The sequence below is a fragment of the Tachyglossus aculeatus genome, chromosome 5 (genome assembly GCF_015852505.1).
Source record: "Tachyglossus aculeatus isolate mTacAcu1 chromosome 5, mTacAcu1.pri, whole genome shotgun sequence".
Lineage (NCBI taxonomy): Eukaryota > Metazoa > Chordata > Mammalia > Monotremata > Tachyglossidae > Tachyglossus > Tachyglossus aculeatus.
The window spans coordinates 98,294,017-98,315,368 of NC_052070.1; the positions used below are offsets into that span (position 1 = coordinate 98,294,017).

A 21,352-nucleotide genomic window follows, 5' to 3' on the forward strand; every position below is an offset into this window, starting at 1 on the left:
ATAACTCTTAAGTAATAGGCTCCTGCAAAAATGTTTCCTGGTAGTGGGCTCACTTTAGAAAAAATGAAAAATATAGGAAATCCTTCAAACTTCCACATAAATTTCGACAAGTGTCTTCTGGATCTGCATGTAAGCTCTTCCATGGAAGAGGCAGCCTTTGCGTTTTGTGGCCAATCCTTAGCCACAAGATTTAATAATAATAATAATGCCATTTATTAAGCACTTACTATGTGCAAAGCACTGTTCTAAGCACTGGGGAGGTTACAAGGTGATAAAGTTGTCCCACAGGGGGCTCACAGTCTTAATCCACATTTTACAGATGAGGGAACTGAGGCCCAGAGAAGTTAAGTGACTTGCCCAAAGTCACACAGCTGACAATTGGCGGAACCGGGATTCCAACCCACGACCTCTGACTACAAAGCCCGTGCTCTTTCCACTGAGCCACGCTGCTTCTCGTTGCTGATTTATGTCAATATCAGTAATTTATTTGTTTATATTAATGTCTGTCACCCGCTTCAGACCATAAGCTCGTTATGGTCAGGGAATGTGGCTGGTTATTGTTGTACTGAACTCTCCCAAGCACTTAATACAGTGCTCTGAACACAGTAAGAGCTCAATAAATACCATTGATTGACTGACTGACTTAGGCCCATGTACCTCCTTAATTAAAATGTCAAGTAAGTTTCCTCTAACCCAATTCTTGCTGGGACACATTTCCTCACTAAGCAGCGTGGAGTAGTGGATAGAGCACGGGCCCGGGAGTCAAAATATCATGGGTTCTAATCCCGGCTTTGCTATTTGTCTCCTGGGTGACCTTGGGCAAGTCACTTTACTTCTCCATGCCTCAGTTACCTCATCTGTAAAATGGGGATTAAGACTGGGAGTCCCACATGGGACAGGGACTGTGTTCCAACCCGATTTGCTCAAATCCACCCCAGTGCTTAGAGCAGTGCCTGGCACATACTAAGCACTTAACAAATAGTAATAATAATAATAATGGCATTTATTAACCACTTAATGTGCCAAGCACTGTTCTAAGCGCTGGGGGATACAAGGTAATCAGGTTGTCCCATGTGCGACTCACAGTCATAATCCCCATTTTGCAGATGAGGTAGCTGAGGCACGGCACAGAGAAGTTGTGACTGCCCAAAGTCACACAGCTGACAATTGGTGGAGCTGGGATTTGAATCCGTGACCTTTGACTCCAAAGCCCGTGCTCTTTCCACTGAGCCACGCTTCTTCTCCAATACCACTATTACTATTGTAGCCTGAAACCTGAGAAAAGGGTCAGTCTTAAAATGGTGTATGTGCATCCTTGTGAGCATTTAGTGACTTGCCCAAGGTCACACAGCAGACAAATGGCAGAGCCCATGTCCTCTGACTCCCAAGCTCAGACTTTTTCCAGTAGGCCACATGCGTGGTTCAATTGTATGAGTGTAGGTTAAATCTAGAAACAGAATGGTGCCCTGGGGAACAGTGAAATTTGTCAAAATAGAAAATATGGCCACATGCTTTTCCTTTGTTACTGAGCAGTTCTAGGTTTGCTTCCCAAGTTCAGGAACCCAACTGTTGACCAAGCATCTGCCATTTCAGTCCAAGGTGGTTGTTGGTAAAGGAGAGGAAGTTTGGGAATTTTCCTTTTAGTTTTTCCCTTCCCCTCCCCTGTATTGCGAGGATTCTGGGAAAATGATGATTGGAATATACTGGCTTGACGGGTTCTGGTTCTGGATGAAGTTGGGGCTATGACCCTTGGTTAAATTGAGATGTGCACTTCTTGCCGAATCCCTAGTGTACCTGGGAAGCCCACTGCTTCCTGGGGAAGCAGCACGGCCCGGTGGATAGAGCACAGGCCTGTGAATCAGGAGGACCTGGGTTCTAATCCTGGCTCCGCCACTTGTTTGCTGTGTGACCTTGGGCAAGTCACTTTACTTCTCTGTGCCTCAGTTCCCTCATCTGTAGAATGGGGATTAAGACTGTGAGCCCCACTTGGGATATGAACTGTGTCCAACCCAATTATCTCGTATCTTCCCCAGCGCCTAGCACATACTAAGCACTTAAATACCACTGGGGGAGGAAAAAGGCATTTATGTGGGGCTCTAGCATTCATTTGAGAGTCTGGATGAGGGAGGCCCTGGTCTGAGCTGTCCAGCCTGTTCTTGACCAGACGGTAAAGGCAAAATCGGACCTTAACCATCCCAGAAACCCTTCTGAAAGCAGCATTTTGGGGTTAGTTTCCACAGTGTGCCTGAGGTGCTGCACTTGGGAGCCCTAAAACGGAATTCCCAGCTGCTCTCTGCTCTGTCTGCAGGAGGAACTCACCGGCCTGTGTTGCTGTTTCGACGTAATAAATTGATTTTCATTTAAGGGAGCCTAACATCCCTTTAGAGCCTGCTTCCGGCTGCCTCTGTGTCCTCCTTTAAACTCATTGGTGTTCTGAGTCCCTTCACTGTTCTGCCCCCAATAATCTGGGCTTTGTTTCCCTGCATCCTCCCTGCTCTCAGACTCTGCCCTGGATCAGAGCAGCGTGGCTCAGTGGAAAGAACACGGGCTTGGGAGTCAGAGGTCCTGGGTTCTAATCCCGGCTCCCCGACATGTCTGCTGTGTGACGTTGGGCAAGTCACTTAACTTCTCTGAGCCTCAGTTACCTCATCTGTAAAGAGTGGGAATTAAGACTGTGAGCCCCACGAGGGACAATGTGATCACCTTGTATCCCCCAGTGCTTAGAACAGTGCTTTGCACATAGTAAGCACTTAACAAATGCTATTATTATTATTATTATTATTATTATTATTATCAATCAATCAATGAATTGGATTTATTGTGTGCTTAATGTGTGCAGAGCACTGTACTAAGTGCTTGGGGAAGTAAAACACAACAGTGTAACAGCCTCATTCCTTGCCCACAATGAATTTACAGTCTGAAGCGTCTATGAAAGTGGTTTTAGGGACCTGGGGGAAACTGGACCAGGTTGCTACTATGAGCTTGTAGAGGTCCATGTGATTAATGATGGTGGGGGGTGGTTCTTAGAGCCCCTCCTGATAGAGGCAGCTCACCTCACAAACATGTAGTCACCGAGCTGTCTCATGGCAGCTCCTGAAGAGCACCTCCCTCCACTTCTAAAATCCCTATGGAACACTTAATTTTGAATCAATTTTGGACCTTTTTGTCCTTAATTGAGTCCTTTTCCTTCCCTCTTTCCCGCAAATGCCACCATGGGAATATTTTGGCCAGCTGTAGTGTGGCTCAGAGGAAAGAGGACCAGACTGGGAATCAAAGTCATGCATTCACTCATGCATTCGTATTTTCTGAGTGCTAACTGTATGCAGAGCACTGTACTAAGTGCTTGGAAAGTACAATTTAGCAACAGATGAACTGGGTTCTAATCCAGGCCCCACCACTTGCCTGCTGGGTGGCCTTAAGTAAATCATTTAACTTCGCTGAGCCTCAGTTTCCTCATTTGTTAAGTGGAGATTTATACCTGTTCTTCTCCCTTAGACTGAGCACTCCATGAAGAGCAGGGACTGTATCTGATTTGATACTACTTTGTGCTGTGAGAAGCAATGTGGCCTACTGGATAGAGCACGGTCCTGGGAGTCTGAAGGACCTGAGTTCTAATCCTAGTGCTACCAATTGTTGGCTGCGTGACCTTGAGCAAGTCACTTCTCTTCTCTGTGCCTCAGTTCCCTCATCTATAAAATGGGGATTAAGACTATGAGCCTTAGGTAGGACAGGGACTGTGTCCAATCTGATTATTCGTTCACTCATTCATTCAATCGTATTTATTGAGCGCTTACTGTGTGCAGAGCACTGTACTAAACGCTTGGGAAGTACAAGTCGGCAACATATAGAGACGGTCCCTATGCAACAACGGGCTCATAGTCTAGAAGGGGGAGACAGACAACAAAACAAGACATGTAGACAGGTGTCAATCATCAGAACAAATAAAATTAAAGCTACATGCACATCATTAACCAAATAAATAGAATAGTAAATATGTACAAGTAAAATAGAGTAGTAAATCTGTACAAATGTATACGCAAGGGCTGTGGGGAGGGAAAGGAGGTAGGGTGTGGGGATGGGGAGGAGGAGAGGAAAAAGGGGGCTCAGTCTGGGAAGGCCTCCTGGAGGAGGTGAACTCTCAGTAGGGCTTTGAAGGGAGGAAGAGAGCTAGCTTGGTGGATGTGCAGAGGGAGAGCATTCCAGGCCAGGGGGGATGATGTGAGCTGGGGGTCAACGGCAGGACAGGCGAGAACGAGGTACAGTGAGGAGGTTAGCAGCAGAGGAGTGGATTATCTTCTATCTACTCCAGCACTTTAGTGCCTGACACATAGTGACCACATAAATGTCATTAAACAAAGTAAAGACCTAACAAATACCACAATTATTACTGATCTTAAGTTGTACAGAGAGACTTGCTATTGGTTGTTCTGTCATGGGGCCCTGGACTTACTTTTTCTGGGTGACAGGGTGTTGATAGTGGGAATGTTTGAATCTCCAGGACCTGCTGTGCTCTTTTTGGGACATTCCTCTCCCCCTCTCTCTGCTTTTTCACTTTTCTCTTTGCTATCTCTGCACTCTTTCTCTGTGTTCTTGCTCTCTTCATTCATTCATTCAGTCATACTTATTGAGCACTTATTGTGTGCAGAGCACTGTACTAAGCGCTTGGAAAGTACAATTTGGCAATAGTGTCAATCCCTGCTCACAGGGGGCTTACAGTCTAGAAGGGGGGAAAACAGTCTAGAAGGAAGGGGGTTTTCTTTACATTCTAACCTTTCAATGCTCTCTGTTCCCTCTGCTCTGTCTCACGCTACCTCAGTCATTCAAACATATTTATTGAACACCTACTGGGTGCAGAGCACTGTACTGAGCACTTGGGGGAGTACAACACAGCAGTTGGCAAACACGTTCCCTGCCCACAACGAGCTAACAGTCTAGAAGGGGAGATGGACAATAATATAAGTAAATTAGGGATATGGACATAAGTGCTGTGGGGCTGAGGAAGGGGTGAATAAAGGGTACATATCCAAGCGCAAGGGTGATACAGAAGGGAGTTGGAGTAGGGTGTAGTTGGAAAAGGCCTCTTGGAGGAGATGTGATTTTAATAAGTCTTTGAAGATGGGAAGAGTGGTGGTTTGTGGGATATGAAGGGAAAGAAGTTCCAGGCCAGAGGTAAGACATGGGTGAGAGGATGGTGCCTTTTCTACCCTGTGTGCTACTGCCCTCTCTGTTCACTCTCTGTTCGCTATCTGCCTCGTCTCCCCGCTTGCTTTCCCTGTTCTGTAGGTTCTTTTCCTTCACTTTCTCCTCCCTCCTCTCTTCTGGTTCAACAGATGCTCTATAAAAGTCTCATTATGGAAACCAGACAGCACATTATTAGTTGTGGAAAACAGTAATTACCTCATTGTGTTGTTATCGATACTTGAGGGCCTGGGTGCTCTTCAGGCCTCGAGTGGCAGCCAGGCCACTAAGTTTGCTTTCTCTTGCCTATCACTTCTAAGAAATACTGTATTCTGCCAGTGACTTAAAAAAAGAAAGGGGAAAGGGATGCAGGAACCCCAGTGGGCAAAAAGAGCTGAAACCGTGATGTTCTACAAGAGGGGACCAGAGTGTCGCTTTTCCATTGGAAAAGGGAATGTGTCTCTTTAAAGGTTGACATAATTAGTCCAGTAGCACTAGCTAGTTGTGAAATGGCTGTGAGTGGGTGAGGTTGTGTTGCAGCTGGTCAGAAAGCTGACACATGCAGACATCCGCCCAAGGCAGTACCATTTTAAGTAGAGAGGGCCTGGCTTTTCTTTTGCAAGAGGGAGCCAGCCCCAGGCTGTGAACTTTATGCTGGAGAAAAGCTAAAATCATACATTGGTTTGTTTTTCACGTGCGGATTACACCTGTGTTGGAGGGGAAGACTCGACTCTAAGTGGTGCCCTATTGAGTATGTAGGTTTCCCAGCCTTGGAGTTTTCCAAGCTTCGTTTTCTAAGCTAAGTTTTGTCCTGGGAGAAGCAGAAAAGAAAAGAAGTGTCTTCCTGGGAGCCCCCTCTGCTGTGCTCACAGACTTCCTTGTTGGCACCCAGTGAAATGGAATGAAGTGTTTGTGGCATGGGGTAAGCGCTTACTATGTGTCAAGCACTTTACAGAGCGCTGGGGTAGAGACAACATCATTCAGGCATGGGGCTCACATTCTGAGTGTGAGGGAGAACAGGTATTGAATCCCCATTTTGCAGGTGAGGGAACTGAGGCACACAGAAATTAAGTGACTTGCCCAAGGCCACACAGCGGGTAAGTAGCGAAGAAAGAGAAGGAGATTAGAACTCAGGTCCTCTTATCTCCCAGGCCCATGCTCTTTCAATTTAGCTATGCCACTTGGGTTCAAAGAGGTGGGTGTTGGAGGGAAGGATAGAAAGGATAGAAAGAGGGGTGGCATAACAATAAAAAGGGGTGGAAGACTCTTGGACCTCAGTAGAAACAGATGATCACAGGAAAGAAACATCCCTACGAGCAGGGAACCAGGCTAACTTTGGAGTTTTAGTAAGTGCTACGTTTACTTAGATTTTGAGCCCCATGCGGGACAGGGACTGTGTCCAACCTGATTACCCCAGTGCTTCATACAGTGCATGGCACATAGTGTGGGCTTAACAAATACTATTACTATCATAATTGTAATTATTTGTAATAGTATTATGATTATAAGATTATTTTTACTGTTTCCCGTCTAGACTGTGAGCCCGGTGTTGGATAGGGACCGTCTCTATATGTTGCCGATTTGTACTTCCCAAGCACTTAGTACAGTGCCCTGCACACAGTAAGCACTCAATAAATATGATTGAATGAATGAAAGAGTTTTAAGTTTTGCAGAACAATCATGCCCCTCTTAATTCTGACACTGCTTCTAGGATTTGGCCCCTTGAACGTGCTTCTTGATCAAGTTAGAGGGACCTGGGTTCTAATCCAGCTCTGCTACTTGTCAGCTGTGTGACCTTGGGCAAGACCCTTAACTTCTCTGTGCCTCAGTTACCTCATCTGTAAAATGGGGAGAAGAGTGTGAGCCCCATGTGGAGCAGGGACTGTGTCCATCCTGATTAACTCGTACCTACCCCAGCACTTAGAACAGTGCTTGGCACATAGTAAGTGCCTAACAAAGTACCATAATTATCATTATTATCTGTACTTTGAGGAAAACTGAGCTAGGGTTTCTCTTTTCCAGAAGCGTGTATTGCAGGTGGCCCGTTGTCAGTACTCAACTGCTTTGGAGAGCAGATTCATCCACTATATAATGATAATAATAATGATGGTATTTGTTAAGCGCTTACTGTGTGCCAGGCACTGTTGAATTCTTCCACAGCACATCTCCTGGTCTCTGGATAGAGCAGGGCCATTTGCTCCACATTAAGCAGAGAAGCAATGTGGTACAGTGGATAGAGCACAGGCCTGGGAGTTGGTAGCCCCAATCCCTGACCTCATGGACTTTACATTGGGAGTAGACTAGACTGTATGCTCCTTGTGGACAGGGAACATGTCTACCAGTTCTGTTATATTGTGTTCTCCCAAGCTCTTAGTACAGAGCTCTGCACACAGTAAGCCCTTAATAAATCCAATTGAGTGATTGAAGTCTCCATAGTGAAGCAGAGTTGTTCTTCTGACCATTGAGAGTGAGATTTGATAAGCTCGTTATGGGCAAAGAATGTGTCTACTAATTCTATTGCATTGTACTCTCCCAAGCAGTGCTCAGTACTCAGTACAGTACAGTACAGAGAAGCAGCATGGCTCAGTGGAAAGAGCCCAGGCTGGGAAGCCAGAGGTCGTGGGTTCTAATCCCGGCTCCTCCACTTGTCAGCTGTGTGACCTTGGGTAAGTCACTTCACTTCTCTGGGCCTCAGTTCCCTCATCTGTAAAATGGGGATGAAGACTGTGAGCCCCATGTGGGACAAACTGATTACCTTGTATCTCCCCCAGCACTTAGAACAGTGCTTGGCACATAGTAAGCGCTTAACAAATACCAACATTATTATTATTATTATTACTCTTCACATAGAAAGTGCTCAATAAATACCGCTGACTGATTGATTGATAGGAATGTAAGTGTTGTTGAGAGACAACCTCTTGCGTTGGCACCCTATGGCCAGGAAACTATTCTTGGGTACCTGTTAAGCACACCTTCCCCTGGCTGTTGACTAGACACATCCAACCCTAGGGTTGTTAGTGTATTGGACTCTTCCAAGCACTTAGTACAGTGCTGTGAACATAGGAAGCTCTCAATAAATACCATTAAGCATTTTGCTAGGAATAGTACCCTTTTCAGGCAACTGGGAGGCAACAAAGTGCAATCCAGAGGTGGGGGTCAGGGGTGTGTGCAATCCAGGGGTGGGGGTGTGGTTTAGTGGCTAGAGCACAGGCCTGGGAGTCAGAAGGACCTGGGTTCTAATCCCGGCTCTGCCACTTGTCTGTTGGGTGACCTTGGGCAAGTCACTTCACTTCCTCTGTGCATCAGTTACCTCATCTGTAAAATGGGGATGAAGACTGTGAGGCCCATGTCGCACATGAACTGTGTTCAACCTGATTAGCTTGTATCTACTCCAGCGCTTAGGATGGTGCCTGGAACATAGTAAGCGCTTGGCAAATGCCTTTTAAAAAACAAAGACAACCCAAAATCCCTCTCTTCCCCTTCACATTCAATGGATTGGCTCTCTCCCCATCTTCAAAGCCCATAGAAAAATAATAATAAATACTACTACTAATAATAATAGTAATGGTATTTATTAAGCACTTAGTATGTGTCAGGTACTGTACTAAGTGCTGGGGTGGATATAAGCAAATCAGGTTGGACACAGTCCCACATAGGGCTCACAGTCTTATTCCCCATTTTCCAGATGAGGTAACTGAGGCACAGAGAAGTGACTTGCCTAAGGTCACACAGCAGGCAAATGGCAGGGTGAGAATTGAAACACAAGTCCCCCAACCTGTGCTCTTTGCACTAGGTCATGCCGCCTCTCATTAAGCATTTACTGTGTGTCAAGCACTATGCCGAACCCTGGAAAGGACACAATATAATCAAATTGGACTCTGTTCCTGTCCCTCACAAGATGGGTTGGTGTGTGTAAGCACTTTTGCCTTTTCACTTTTGTGGTGTCACACTGAGTGTCACCCACTCACTAATCTACCATTCAGGCTGGAAACACCCAAAGATTGCAGGCCATAGTTGTCACTGGGTGATTTATTTCACCCATTCACTTTAGAGTGTGAAATAATTATTTGTCATCTTGACTTGGTAATAGAGGGAAAGGGTGGAGGCATATAGCTTGGGCCCTACAATTTTGTAATAAACAGTACATGTTTCCTAACACGGAGGTAATGGCACCTGATCCAAGGCCCTCAGAAGGTTTTGCAATCGCACTTAATAATCTCTATTGCACCTTAACCCCAAACCCTAAATTTCTGAACTTCAGGTCCTCCTATTATTAAACGTGGTAACCGCATTTATTTGGCCAGGGGTCTCGAGAAAGAGAAGAATGTTGGATGACGGAAAAGAAGCGTAGGAAGAGGAGGAAAAGGAAGGACAAGTTCTGGAACAAGTTTCTGGGGCAGCTTAGTTAGTTTTCCTGTTTGGGGTGTTCAGAAGATCATTGCTGCCAGATGCTTTGAGAGGAAAAAAGTTTGGGAAAGAGCACAGGACTGGGAGTTAGAGGACCTGAGTTCTAATCCCAGCTCCATTGCTTGCCTCCTGGGTACCTTGGACAATTCACTAAAATTTTCTGTGCCTCATTTTCCTCATCTGTAAACTGGGGGTTTAATGCCCATTCTCCCTCTTTAGACTGTGAGCTCCATGTAGGGCAGGTGTCGTGTATGGCCTGATTGTCCTGTACCTACCCTAACGATTACAACAGTCCCCGACACATAGTAGGCATTTAGGAAATGCCATGATTATCATAATATTGTTGTTTGAAGCTGGGACCACTTTTATAGGAATGAAGCAACCACAATTTCATGACCCTTCCTTAAGACATCAAACAGTCCACGGTTGGGAACATCCAAACAAAACTTTTCCCGTTTCTCTGGTAACCTTTGCCCCCAGGTAGTAGCTGAGAAAAAAAAAAAATCAGTGCTGCTGAAGTAAAGAATTTTTTGGGAGTTTCTCTCTGATCACCAATGTGTCCTATCATTTAATAGGCAGGCATTTTCCTCAGCCTTTTTTTAAAAATAATATTTGTTAATTCTTTCTATGTGCCAGTCACATAGGGGTATATACAAGTTAATCAGTTTGGATGCAGGCCCTGCCCTGCATACGACCCCTTTTTACCGATGAGGTACTGAGGCCCAGTGAAGATAAGTGACTTTCCCAAAGTCATAAAGAGAACAGCAGCCTCTAAGGTTAGAAATCAGAACAGTCCTCTAGGCTGAAAGCTCATTCTGGGCAGGGAATGTGTCTGTTTATCGTTGTATTGTATTCTTCCCAGTGCTTAGTACAGTGCTCTGCGAACAGTAAGCACTCAGTAAATTCAATTGACTGAATAGGTAGCTTGTTTTGTTTGTTTTATGGTATTTGTTAAGTGATTACTATGCGCAAGCACTGTTCTAAGCACTGAGGTATATATAATTTTATCAGGTTAGACACAGTCCTTGTCCCACATTGGGATCACAATCTAAGTAGGAGGGAGTAGGATTTAATCTCCATTTTACAGTTGAGGAAACTAAGGCACAGAGAACTTGTGACTTGCCAAAAATGACCCAATATGCAATTGACAGAGTCGGGATAAGAACCCGTACTAGACACTGTACTAAGCACAGGGGTAGATGCTAGATAATTGGATTGGACATAGTCCCTGTCCCACATAGGGCTCACCATCTCATTCCCCATTTTACAGAGGAGGTAAATGAGGAACAGAGAAGTGAAGTGACTTGTCCAAGGTCGCCCAGCAGTCAAGTGGCAGAGCCGGGCTTAGAACCCAGGTCCTTTTGACTCCCAGGCCCGGACTCTATCTTCTAGAATACACTGCTTCTCAAAGTCCTGGAAACTGACCTAGTTAAAGTCGCCCTCTGGTTGGACTGTAGCTGAAGCCACAATAGACCTGCTAATTCAACATGTTGTTGACTCATCTCTTCCAAGGGTTTGGCTTTCATGACACAGCAGGGCTCTCTAACCTCTACAGCGGGTAAGCAAGAAACCCTGCCTAAGAGATGGTTTCTGCACCCACTTGCCTAATCTTTCAAGGGCATCTCAGGCAGCTTTGGGGTAGGTGTCACGTTGCAGGAATACAGAGCAGGGGATTTTGCCGTTTAATATCAGTGATTTTTATCTGGGAGAGCAAAAAGAATGCTGCTTTAAAAATAGGCCCCTTACTTTTTGAGTAGCTCTTGGAATCGAATGAAGTTTCTAACATTCCTTGCATTTAATCATTTCAACCGCAGAACGGTGGAGCTTGTACTCCTTTTGTTGTGTGTGTGGTTTTTTTTTTTTTTGAAGGAATGAATCTATGAAACTATTTAAAGTCCATTCCAGGTCATCTAGGGGGTGATTGGAAGCCAGAGGTGGTGGGGTGAGGAAGGGAAATTTGGCAGGGAAGAGTCTATAAAAGTCTGGAAAATTGGCCTGGTTGAAAAGAAATCGGTCTGAGCTTAAAAGAAACTGAGCTCTGGATAAGAAAGCGTTCTACTTACAGTTGAAGTAGAGGCTTGCACTGGAGAAGCTTATTTGGGGTAGATAGAAAACAATCAAGTCCCACATGGAGCTCAGTGTGCTTGGCACATAGTAAGCGCTTAACAAATACCATCATGGTTATGAGGGAGAACAGGTTTCGAATCCCCATCTTACAGATTAGGGAACTGAGGCCCAGATAATTGAAGTGACTTGCTTAAGAGCACACATCTGGTGAGTGTCAGAGAGGCAGTCTCCAGTAAAAACACAACTGGCTAAGAAGGCAAGTGCTACCGCTTGAAACTGAAGAATAAAGAACCAGAAATGTTGGTCTATACGTTTTTGGCGAGCCTGAGTGAATGTGGGATCAGGTTAGGTCAGGAGGATGATATAGGAAGGTTTCGTGGTGGAGTTGGACAGAGGGGATTTAGGTTTGATTAAGGACCGATGATAGGGGAATGAGCAGTAATGAGAAACCTATTTTCAGTGCCTCATGAACTCTCAGATAAGGAAAGGAATTTAGAATGATCCACATTCCGTAGAATGATTTAAGGAGCTTCACTCCTGAACCAATTTGAAGGGTGCATTTCTCACTGGTAAATATCTGTGATAATCCTATTTTTCCAGCACTTAGAACAGTGCTTTGCACATAGTAAGCGCTTACCAAATGCCATTATTATTATTATTATTCAGGGTCCTATAATAAGGATAATAATAATAATAATAGTAATGGTATTTGTTAAGCCCTTACTATGTGTCAAACACAGTACTTAGCACTGGGATAGATACAGGGTAATCTGGACACAGTCCCTGTTCCTCGTGGGGTTTGCAGTCTAAGTATTACTTGTTCATAATTTTGTCTGTCTCCCCCTCTAGATGGTAAGTTTATTATGGGCAGGGAATGTGTCTGCTAATTCTGTTGTATTGTGCTCTCCCAAGTGTTTAGTACAGTACTCTGCATATAGTTAGTGCTCAGTAAATGAGGGAGAATAGGTATTGGATCCCCATTTTACAGATGAAGAAACTGAGGCCCAGATAAGTTAAATGACTTGCAGCGTGGCTGAGTGGAAAGAGCATGGGCTTGGGAGTCATAGGATGTGGGTTCTAATTCCAGATCCACCACTTGTCTACTCTGTGACCTTGGGCAAGCCACTTCACTTCTCTGGGCCTCAGTTACCTCATCTGTAAAATGGGGATAATGACTGTGAGCCCCATGTGGGACAACCTGATTACCTTGTATCAACCCTAGCACTTAGAACAGTGCTTGGCACATAGTAAGCGCTTAACAAATACCATAATGATAAATAATAATTCTAATCCGTCCTCCACCACGTGTCTGCTGTGTGACCTTGGGCATGTCACTTCACTTCTCTGGGCCTCAGTTACCTCATCTGTAAAATGGGGAGTGAGACTGTGAGCCCCACATGGAACAGGGACTCTGTCCAATCTGATTTGCTTGTATCCACCTCAGCATTTAGTACAGTGCCTGGCATACGGTAAGCACCTACCAAATACCAGAATTATTATTATTATTATTATTATTATTATTAGCCCAAGCTCACACAGCAGGCAAGTGGCAGAATGGGAATTAGAACACCAGCCCCCTGACTCTGAGGCCTGTAGCCTTTTCACAAGGCCCACAACTTCCTCTGTAATCGTGGTGGTGTCTGGAAAATCTGGTGTTAAATAGGGAAGGTTGTGCACTTGGGGGAGGGTAGATGCCTTGAGCAATAACATCTGAACTAGAAGTACCCTCCAAATCTGTCTATAGTAAAGTATAGAGAAGCAGCATAGCTCAGTGGAAAGAGTGTGGGCTTGGGAGTCAGGGGTAATGGGTTCTAATCCCAGCTCTGCCACTTATCAGCTGTGTGACTTTGGGCAAGTCACTTCACTTCTCTGTACTTCAATTACCTCATCTGGAAAATGGGGATTAAGATTGTGAGCCCCATGTTGGACAACCTGATTACCTTGTATCTCCCCCAGTGCTTAGAACAGTGCTTGGCATATAGTAAGCACTTAACAAATACCAAAATTATTATTACTATTATTATTATTATTATTATAGTAGGAATAATCGATTAATGTCAATAATGATGATGATAATGGTATTTGTTAAGCACTTACTATGTGCAAAGCACTGTTCTAAGCACTGGAGCACTGTTCTAAGCTCTGGGTTAGTGACTGGGTTCTTTACAATGAGGGCTTAGGCCTAAAGGAGTGTACTTAAGCGTGTTTAGCACTTATGTATGTATGTACATGTACCACCTGTCTACTTGTTTTGTTTTGTTGTCTGTTTCCCCCTTCTAGACTGTGAGCCTGTTGTTGGGTAGGGACCGTCTTTATATGTTGCCGACTTGTACTTCCCAAGCACTTAGTACAGTGCTCTGCACACAGTAAATGCTCCGTAAATACGATTGACTGCATGAATGAATATCCAGAGTTTTATTTATATTAATGTCCATCTCCCCCTCTAGACTGTAAGTTATAGGCAGGGAACATGTCTGTCAACTCTGCTATATTGTATTCTCCCAATGGTTTAGTGAGGTGTTTGGCACACAGTAAGCACTCAATAAATGCCATTGATTATTCTGAAGCTGAGTCAAGGGGGAAGGTGATATCTCTGCCATCTCTGCATGGCAATTCCTAAGGAGTGGTTGGGTGAGATTCTAAATCTTGGCCTTGGAGTAACTGAGGCCCAGAGAAGTGAAGTGATTTGCCCAAGGTCACACAACAGATGTGGCGGAGCTGGGATTAGAACCCAAGTTCTTCTGACTCCGAGACTGTGCTCTATCCACTAGGTTAACTGCTTCCTGTTCAGCTCGTCCACTCACCTGTTGTGTGACCTTGGGCAAGTTGCTTCACACCTCTGTGCCTCAGTTTCCTCAACTGTAAAATGGGGATTGAATGCCTGTTCTCCCTCTCCTTTAGACTGTGAGCCCTGTGTGGCAGTGGAATTGTCTGATAGGACTGTATAGTATTTGGAACATAGTACTTGGCAAATGCCACAATTATTATTATTGTTCTGCTTTTTGTACATACTTTCCCTCTCAGACAGTACAATGAAAGAATTACCCCATTGAGGAATGTCATCTGCAAAGAGTGTGTAAAAGAGGTGACCAACTCCAGGCACAAGTGACAAGGGACACATAGTAACAGGGGAAAACATATGATAAACCTCTGGGAAGTGATCTTCCCCCTATCTGCTTTGAGAAAGAAGTTATTTTGCCCTTTTTATGCTATTTGTTAAATATTTACTACCCCTGTGCTAAGGCTGGGGTTGGTGCAATGTAATTAGGTCAGACACAGTCCATTTTCCACATGGGACTCAAGACAGTCTACGTAGGAGGGAGAACTTGACAGAAATGGGATTAGAACCCAGGTCCTCTGACTTCCAGGACCATGCTCTTTCCACCAGGCCACACTGCTTCTCAATCAGTTTGAATAATACCTCCCCCAGATTGCTTTACAAGCTTTTTTATACGGAATTTATTAAACTCTTACTATGCACCAGGCACTGTATTAAGCACTGGGATACATACACGCTAATCAGGTTCAACACAATTCAAGTCCCACATGGGTCTCACAGTCTTAATTCCCCATTTACAGAGAAGTGACATGACTTGTCCCAGGCCCCACAGCAGACAAGCAGCAGAGCCAGTTTTAGAACCCAGATGCTTTTGACTGTGCATTATCCGCTAAGCCACGCAGCTTCTCAATAAAAAAGTCTTGACCGAATGCTGAAAACTTTCTGCAGGAGCAAATGAGGTGGAAGGCATTTGTGAGCCATGAATAGCAGCTTAGTGTATTGCAGGCTTCGTAATTAAATGCCTCCCTGCCAGTTTATTATAAAACCATTCTGTCTGAGCAGTCCAGCTGACGTAGAAGATTTAAATCAGAAAATATTGAATCTCGTGGTGGGAGTAGGCAATAATAAAATATGAGGATTCGAAGAAATAATCATTGGAATTCCAGAAGGGCCGCCTGCTTTCAGGAGTGAGGAACCGAATGTTCCGTTCTGACAGACGTCAAGTTTCGAAACAGTAATTTCTCATTTTCCTCCCCCCCTCATTGCTATAAATGTGGCTTCTCCCCTTTAGAGCTCTTCCAAGAGATTTAAAAATTCTACTTGTGTTTTTGAAAGCCCTGATGTGCCCCAGTAACTTCAAGGAATAAGATGCCAAAGCAAAGTATTGATGCTTTGACATCAAGTATTTTGTTTTTCTTTTTGGCCTCGATGCTTTCGATGTAACATAAAAGAGAGGTCGATATATAGGTCCACATGTTGCTCTCACTCATAAGGAGCAGAATCAAGGGCAGTTAAAGAGGGTTGTTCTCTGATTTATAACTACAGGGTTCAATTAAAAGAATCAACCGGTCCGTTGGCAACTACATCGTTTAGCAGGATGTGGAATCAAGTTGCCAAACTCTTCTCACCACCCCTTCCACTGAGAAGCAGCATGGTGTAGTGGATAGACCATGGGCCTGGGAATTAAAAGGACATGGGTTCTAATTCCGACTCCTCCACTTGTCTGCTGTGTGATCTTGGGCAAGTCACTTCACTTCTCTGGGCTTCAGCTACCTCATCTGTAAAAAATGGGGATTAAGAGTGTGAGCCCAATTTGGCACAGGGATTGCATCCAACCTGCTTAATTTGTATCTATCCTAGCACTTAGAACAGTGCTTTGCATGTAGCAAGCACCATACAAGTATTATATATTTTCCAGTAACTGGTACGTGGCTTTGAGTGGGGCATATTTTGAGTGGAGGAAGACCTACTGGAAGAAGCCATGCGTAGGGAGAGGGGATGTATATCCCAAAGGTGAATATTTCATCTACCAAGGGATCTGGGACAAAATCTGCCATATTCCCTTTCCCTTTCCTCTAGACTGTGAGTTCTCTCATCTACCATCTCTATTGTAGTGTAGTCTCCCAAGCACATAGTACAGTGCTCCGCAGGCAATAAACGCTCAATAAAGACCATCGATTGACAGGATGTGGGGCACATTTGAGCAGAACAGCACGCCTGCAATGGACTCTAGATACTACAAAAAGCAAAGCATCTGGGGGCAAATGATTAGTGCCTGAAACCACTACTATTACTACTAATAATAACGATAATGGTGGTATTTGTTAAGCACTCACTCTGTGCCAAGCATGATGCTGAAGACTGGGATGGGTACAAGATAACTGGATCGGACACAGTCCCTGCCCAGATGAAGCTGAGTATCTAAGTGGAAGTTCTTGCCCAGGGAGCTCGCCACTCATTAACCGAGCTTGGAATAAAAGCAATTAACTTTCAAAAGCCACTCACTTTCTTTCTTAGAAAAGCAGGGAAGCTTATGCAATAAGCATATTGCAAAACCCTCTGAGCCAAAGAGGGTGTCCTAGGAACTGAAACCTCCTGAAGTGACCCCATCTATACGATATCACTTCCACAAAGGTGCAATTGGTTCCCACTTCACAAGTGCTTAGTACAGTGCTGTGCACATAGTAATCACTCAATAAATATGATTGAATGAATGAATCCTCCCCTGGTAAATCTTTCTCTGTTAGAACAGTAAAAAGGCCAGCCACTGGCCTGATAGACTTGCTGAGATTTCCATGTGAGACCTGCAGTATTTTAAGGTTGAGAGTGGGACACAGGCTTGTGATTTCCTGGGCTTCAGGGTGACAGGATTCCCCACAAATCTGCCCCATTTAGGTGACAAGCTCCTCAAAGTGAAAAACCACATCTTAACTCTCAGTACGTAATAATAATAATAATGATGGCATTTGGTAAGCGCTTACTGTGTGCAAAGCACTGTTCTAAGCGCTGGGGAGGATACAAGGTGATCAGGTTGTCCCACGTGGGGCTCACAGTTTTAATCCCCATTTTACAGATGAGGTAACCGTGGCCCAGAGAAGTTAAGTGACTTGCCCAAAGTCACACAGCTGACAATTGGCGGAGCCGGGATTTGAACCCATGACCTCTGACTCCAAAGCCCATGCTCTTTCCACTGAGCCACGCTGCTTCTCTACTATGTACTCTCCCAAGGACCTAGTACAGTGGTCTATGAATAAATATGAACAGGGGAAAGATGAGAATTGCAGCGTGCCTCAAAGCCATGCTCTGAGGCCTAGATTTAGAATTTCACCCAACCACTCCTGGGGAAGTGCCATACAGGGGAGGTTGGGATATCGTTTTCCAGCTGGCCCCAGAGTCTTAGTCCTTCTGGGTCTCTGACAAGAACTGAGAGTTTCCAACCAGGCCCGAAAAGATGACAAATGATATCTCTTGGGCCTATCGGCCATTGGAAGTCTTCATCCCTAACTAGAATCCCTTACCTTGTGCTCAAAACAAAAAATCGTGAGTTGTAAAAAATGAGTTATAGATGGCAGGGTGACATCCAGATGGAGATGTCCTGAAGGCAGGAGGAGATATGAGCCTGGAGGGAGGAAGAGAGAGCAAGTGGAGGAAGAGGAAGAGAAAGTGGTTTACAGTAGTCTCCTTGCATGCAGTCAACTTGAGTTTCTGCCCTCAACTCTTTCCCATGCCACTGCTGCCCAGCACGGGTGAGTTTTGACTTGTAGCAGATTGCCTTCCACTCACCAGCTACTGCCCAAGCTAGGAATGGAATTGGTATGCCTCTGCTTGACTCTCCCTCCCATAGCCGAGACTGGTAGGGTACTGGAAACTCTCCAAGTGCGACCCTGAGAGGGGATTGGCAGGCTGTACTGTGCTTAATAAAGCGGTATGATGAATTGGCATATGATTTTTGACATGGTGTCTCTCTTCCCTTCCTAGGGTGACTGTGTGGTTACAGTGTTGCTGGCGGAAGAGGACAAAGTTGAAGATGATGTAGTTTTCTACTTAGTGTTTTCTGGCTCCTCTCTCCACCATTACACAAGCACTCGCAAAGTTAACCCTGACACGTTGGAGACCATAGCTCCTGGTAAGTACTCAAAATCAGTCGGTCAATCAGTAAGATTATTGAGTGCTTACTGTGTGCCGAGCTCTGTAATAAGTGCTTCGGAGATTAAGATCCATCAGAGGCCGAAGACACGTTGCCTGCACACAAGGAGATTATGATCTAGAGGGGGAGACAGACATTAAAAAAACAGATCTGTCCTTAAGTGCTTTAGAATTGAGGGTGGGGTGAACATCAAGTGCTTAAAGAACCAAGTGCACAGATGACACAGAAGGGAGAGCCCTTACCCCTACAGAGAAAGACAGTAGCCGAGACACGGTCGGCCAGCCTTCTATAACTCCTGTGACTCTGGTATAGACCAGCCAACCTGAGTCCCGTGTGGAACAGAGACTGTGTCTGACCTGATTATCTTGTATCTACCCCAGCGCTTAGTTCAGAGTTAGGCACATAGGAAGCACTTAACAAATACTACAACATTCCTTGGCTCCTTTCAAACCAGTAGAGGACCTTTTCTTCATCTTTTCTCATTCCTTTTCTTCCTCTCCTTCATAGTTTTCTCCATCCCTACCTGCAGCCCATTCCTTAGTCTGCCAACACTAGCTGTGGTTTTTGTTGAGCTCTTACTATATTCCAAGCACTGTACTAGAAGCACAGCACTGAGAAGCAGCATGACTTAGTGGAAAGAGCACTGGCTTGGGAGTCAGAGGTCATAGGTTCTAATCCCTGCTCCACCACTTGTATGCTGTGTGACCTTGGGCAAGTCACTTAACTTCTCTGTGCCTCTGTTCCCTCATCTGTAAAACAGGGGTTAAGACTGTGAGCCCCATGTGGGACAATCTGATTGCTTTGTATCTACCCTAGTGCTTAGGAACAGTGCTTGGCACATAGTAAGCACTTAACAAATATCATTATTATTATTATTATTATTACTAAGCCGTGGGGTAGATACAAGATAAGCATATCTCACATGGGGCTCACAGTCTAGAAGGGAGAAGAGATATTTAATTCCCATTTTGCAGATGTGAGAACTGAGACACAGAGAAGTGAAGTGATTTGCCTAAGATCACACAGCAGAGAACTGGTGGAGCCTGAATTAGAACCCAGGACCTCCGACTCCCAGGCCTATGGTCTTACCACTATGCCACACTGCTTCACACTGCCAATGGCACTAATAGTTATCATGTAGTGAAGATCCTCTGAATTAAGGATATTGTTGATCGCAGACAAGACTTGAGAGTTCCAAGCAGGACTGAAAGAACTAAGAGTTTCCGAGTGGTGTTGAAATAAAACAAAAATGAGCCTTTCTGACCAGGCAGATCCATCTATTGGAAAGAACCTGGGGTTGGGGGTCAGAAAACCTAACTCTCGTCCTGGCTTCACTGCTTGCTTGCAGGGTGACCTGGGCCTTAACTTCCCTTATCTATAAAATGGGGATAAATACTTATTCTTTCTTTCTCTTTCTCTCTTTCCCTCTCTCTCTCCCACTCTCTCTCTCTCCCTCTCAGCCCCATTTGGGATAGGAATTGCATTCAATCTGCTTATCCTGCATGTACCCCATGCTTAAGGGCAATCAAGGTGCTTGAACTGGGCTAGCCCAGTGCTTGGCACACAAGAAGGACTTGTTTTATTATCATTATTATTTCCTTCAAGAATTGCTTCCATGCCACCTGAAGTTACTTCCTCCTTTTTCCCCTTTACTCAAAATGTTTTGGAACCTATGCTCGGGCCCACTGATAAAGGTAAGAATTTGAGTGGGGAAGATAATCTGAAACCAGGCTGTAACTGGAACTTTTCCAAGTGTGAAAACCCAACACTTTCCTTCAATTTGTCTGTTTTGTCATCAGGATGGGAAATAAGGCTCACAGTGCTTAGCACATAATAAGCGCTTAACAAATGCCATAATTATTATTATTATTTAGAAAATCAGAATCATTGGGTAAGTAAACAACAAATGCATTTTTTCCTTTGAGGAGAAAGAAAAAAACAAAGCAGCTTGATTTTTTTTTAATGGTATTTGTTAAGCGTTACCATGGGCCAGTCACTGTGTTAAGCCCTGGGACAGATACAAGTTAATCAGGTTGGACACAGTCCCTGTCCCACCTGGGGCTAACAGTCTTAATCCCCATTTTACGGATGAGGCAACTAAGGCACAGAGAAATGAAGTGACTTGGCCAAAGTCACACAATAGACAAGTGGCTGAGCCGAGATTAGAACCCAGATCCTCTGACTCCCAGGCTCTTTCTCTGTTGAAAAGGCCACACTGCATGTTTCCTCCCACAATGCCCCTGGGAAGGCAGTACAGCACACTCAGTTCAGCCATAATGCAGGTTTTCAGTACACATAGTGATAGAACATGGCTGGGGACTTAGGTGATGTTCTTTCAAAAGAACAAGATTATTTAGTGTGACCTACTGAAAACAGCACGGGCCTGGGGTTCACAGTACCTGGGTTCTCACTCTGGCTCTGCAGCCTTTCTGCTTTGTGACTTTGGGCAAGTCAATTCTCAGTGCCTATGTTTCTTCATCTGCAAAATGGGAATTCAGTACCCCTTCTCCCTTCTGTTTAGACTGTGAGCCCCATGTGGGACAGGGACTGTGTCTAATCTGATTATCTTGAACCTAGCCCCATGTTTAGTACAGTGCTGGACACATAGTAAGAACTTAACAAACCCCATCATTAGTTGGGGTGCCTATGGCATTGGCATGGGTCAACATTACAGTGCTGGTTTTTCATAGAACGAAGTTTGCCAACAATCTTTGTACTAAAGGAAAACTGGGTGTGCTGTACTACTTGAGTTTTGCAGCCTTGCATGGGTTGGA

At 44.7% G+C, this 21,352-nt stretch overlaps 1 protein-coding gene and 1 non-coding gene across 8 annotated transcripts in view; one reads left to right on the plus strand and one right to left on the minus strand.

Annotated features, from left to right (window-relative positions):
- The window catches only part of AKAP13 (A-kinase anchoring protein 13), a 324,907-nt gene that overhangs the window by 15,915 nt on the left and 287,640 nt on the right, over window positions 1–21,352 (plus strand). For all 7 annotated transcript variants that reach the window (XM_038746250.1, XM_038746251.1, XM_038746256.1 and 4 more), the window contains exon 2: window positions 18,410–18,557. In XM_038746250.1, coding sequence (XP_038602178.1) covers window positions 18,410–18,557 — 148 coding nt within the window. The remainder of the gene's footprint in view (window positions 1–18,409; window positions 18,558–21,352) is intronic.
- On the minus strand, window positions 18,188–18,325 carry LOC119928993. Its single transcript, XR_005451137.1, has one exon. It is a non-coding gene; the product is annotated as a small nucleolar RNA SNORA7 (small nucleolar RNA).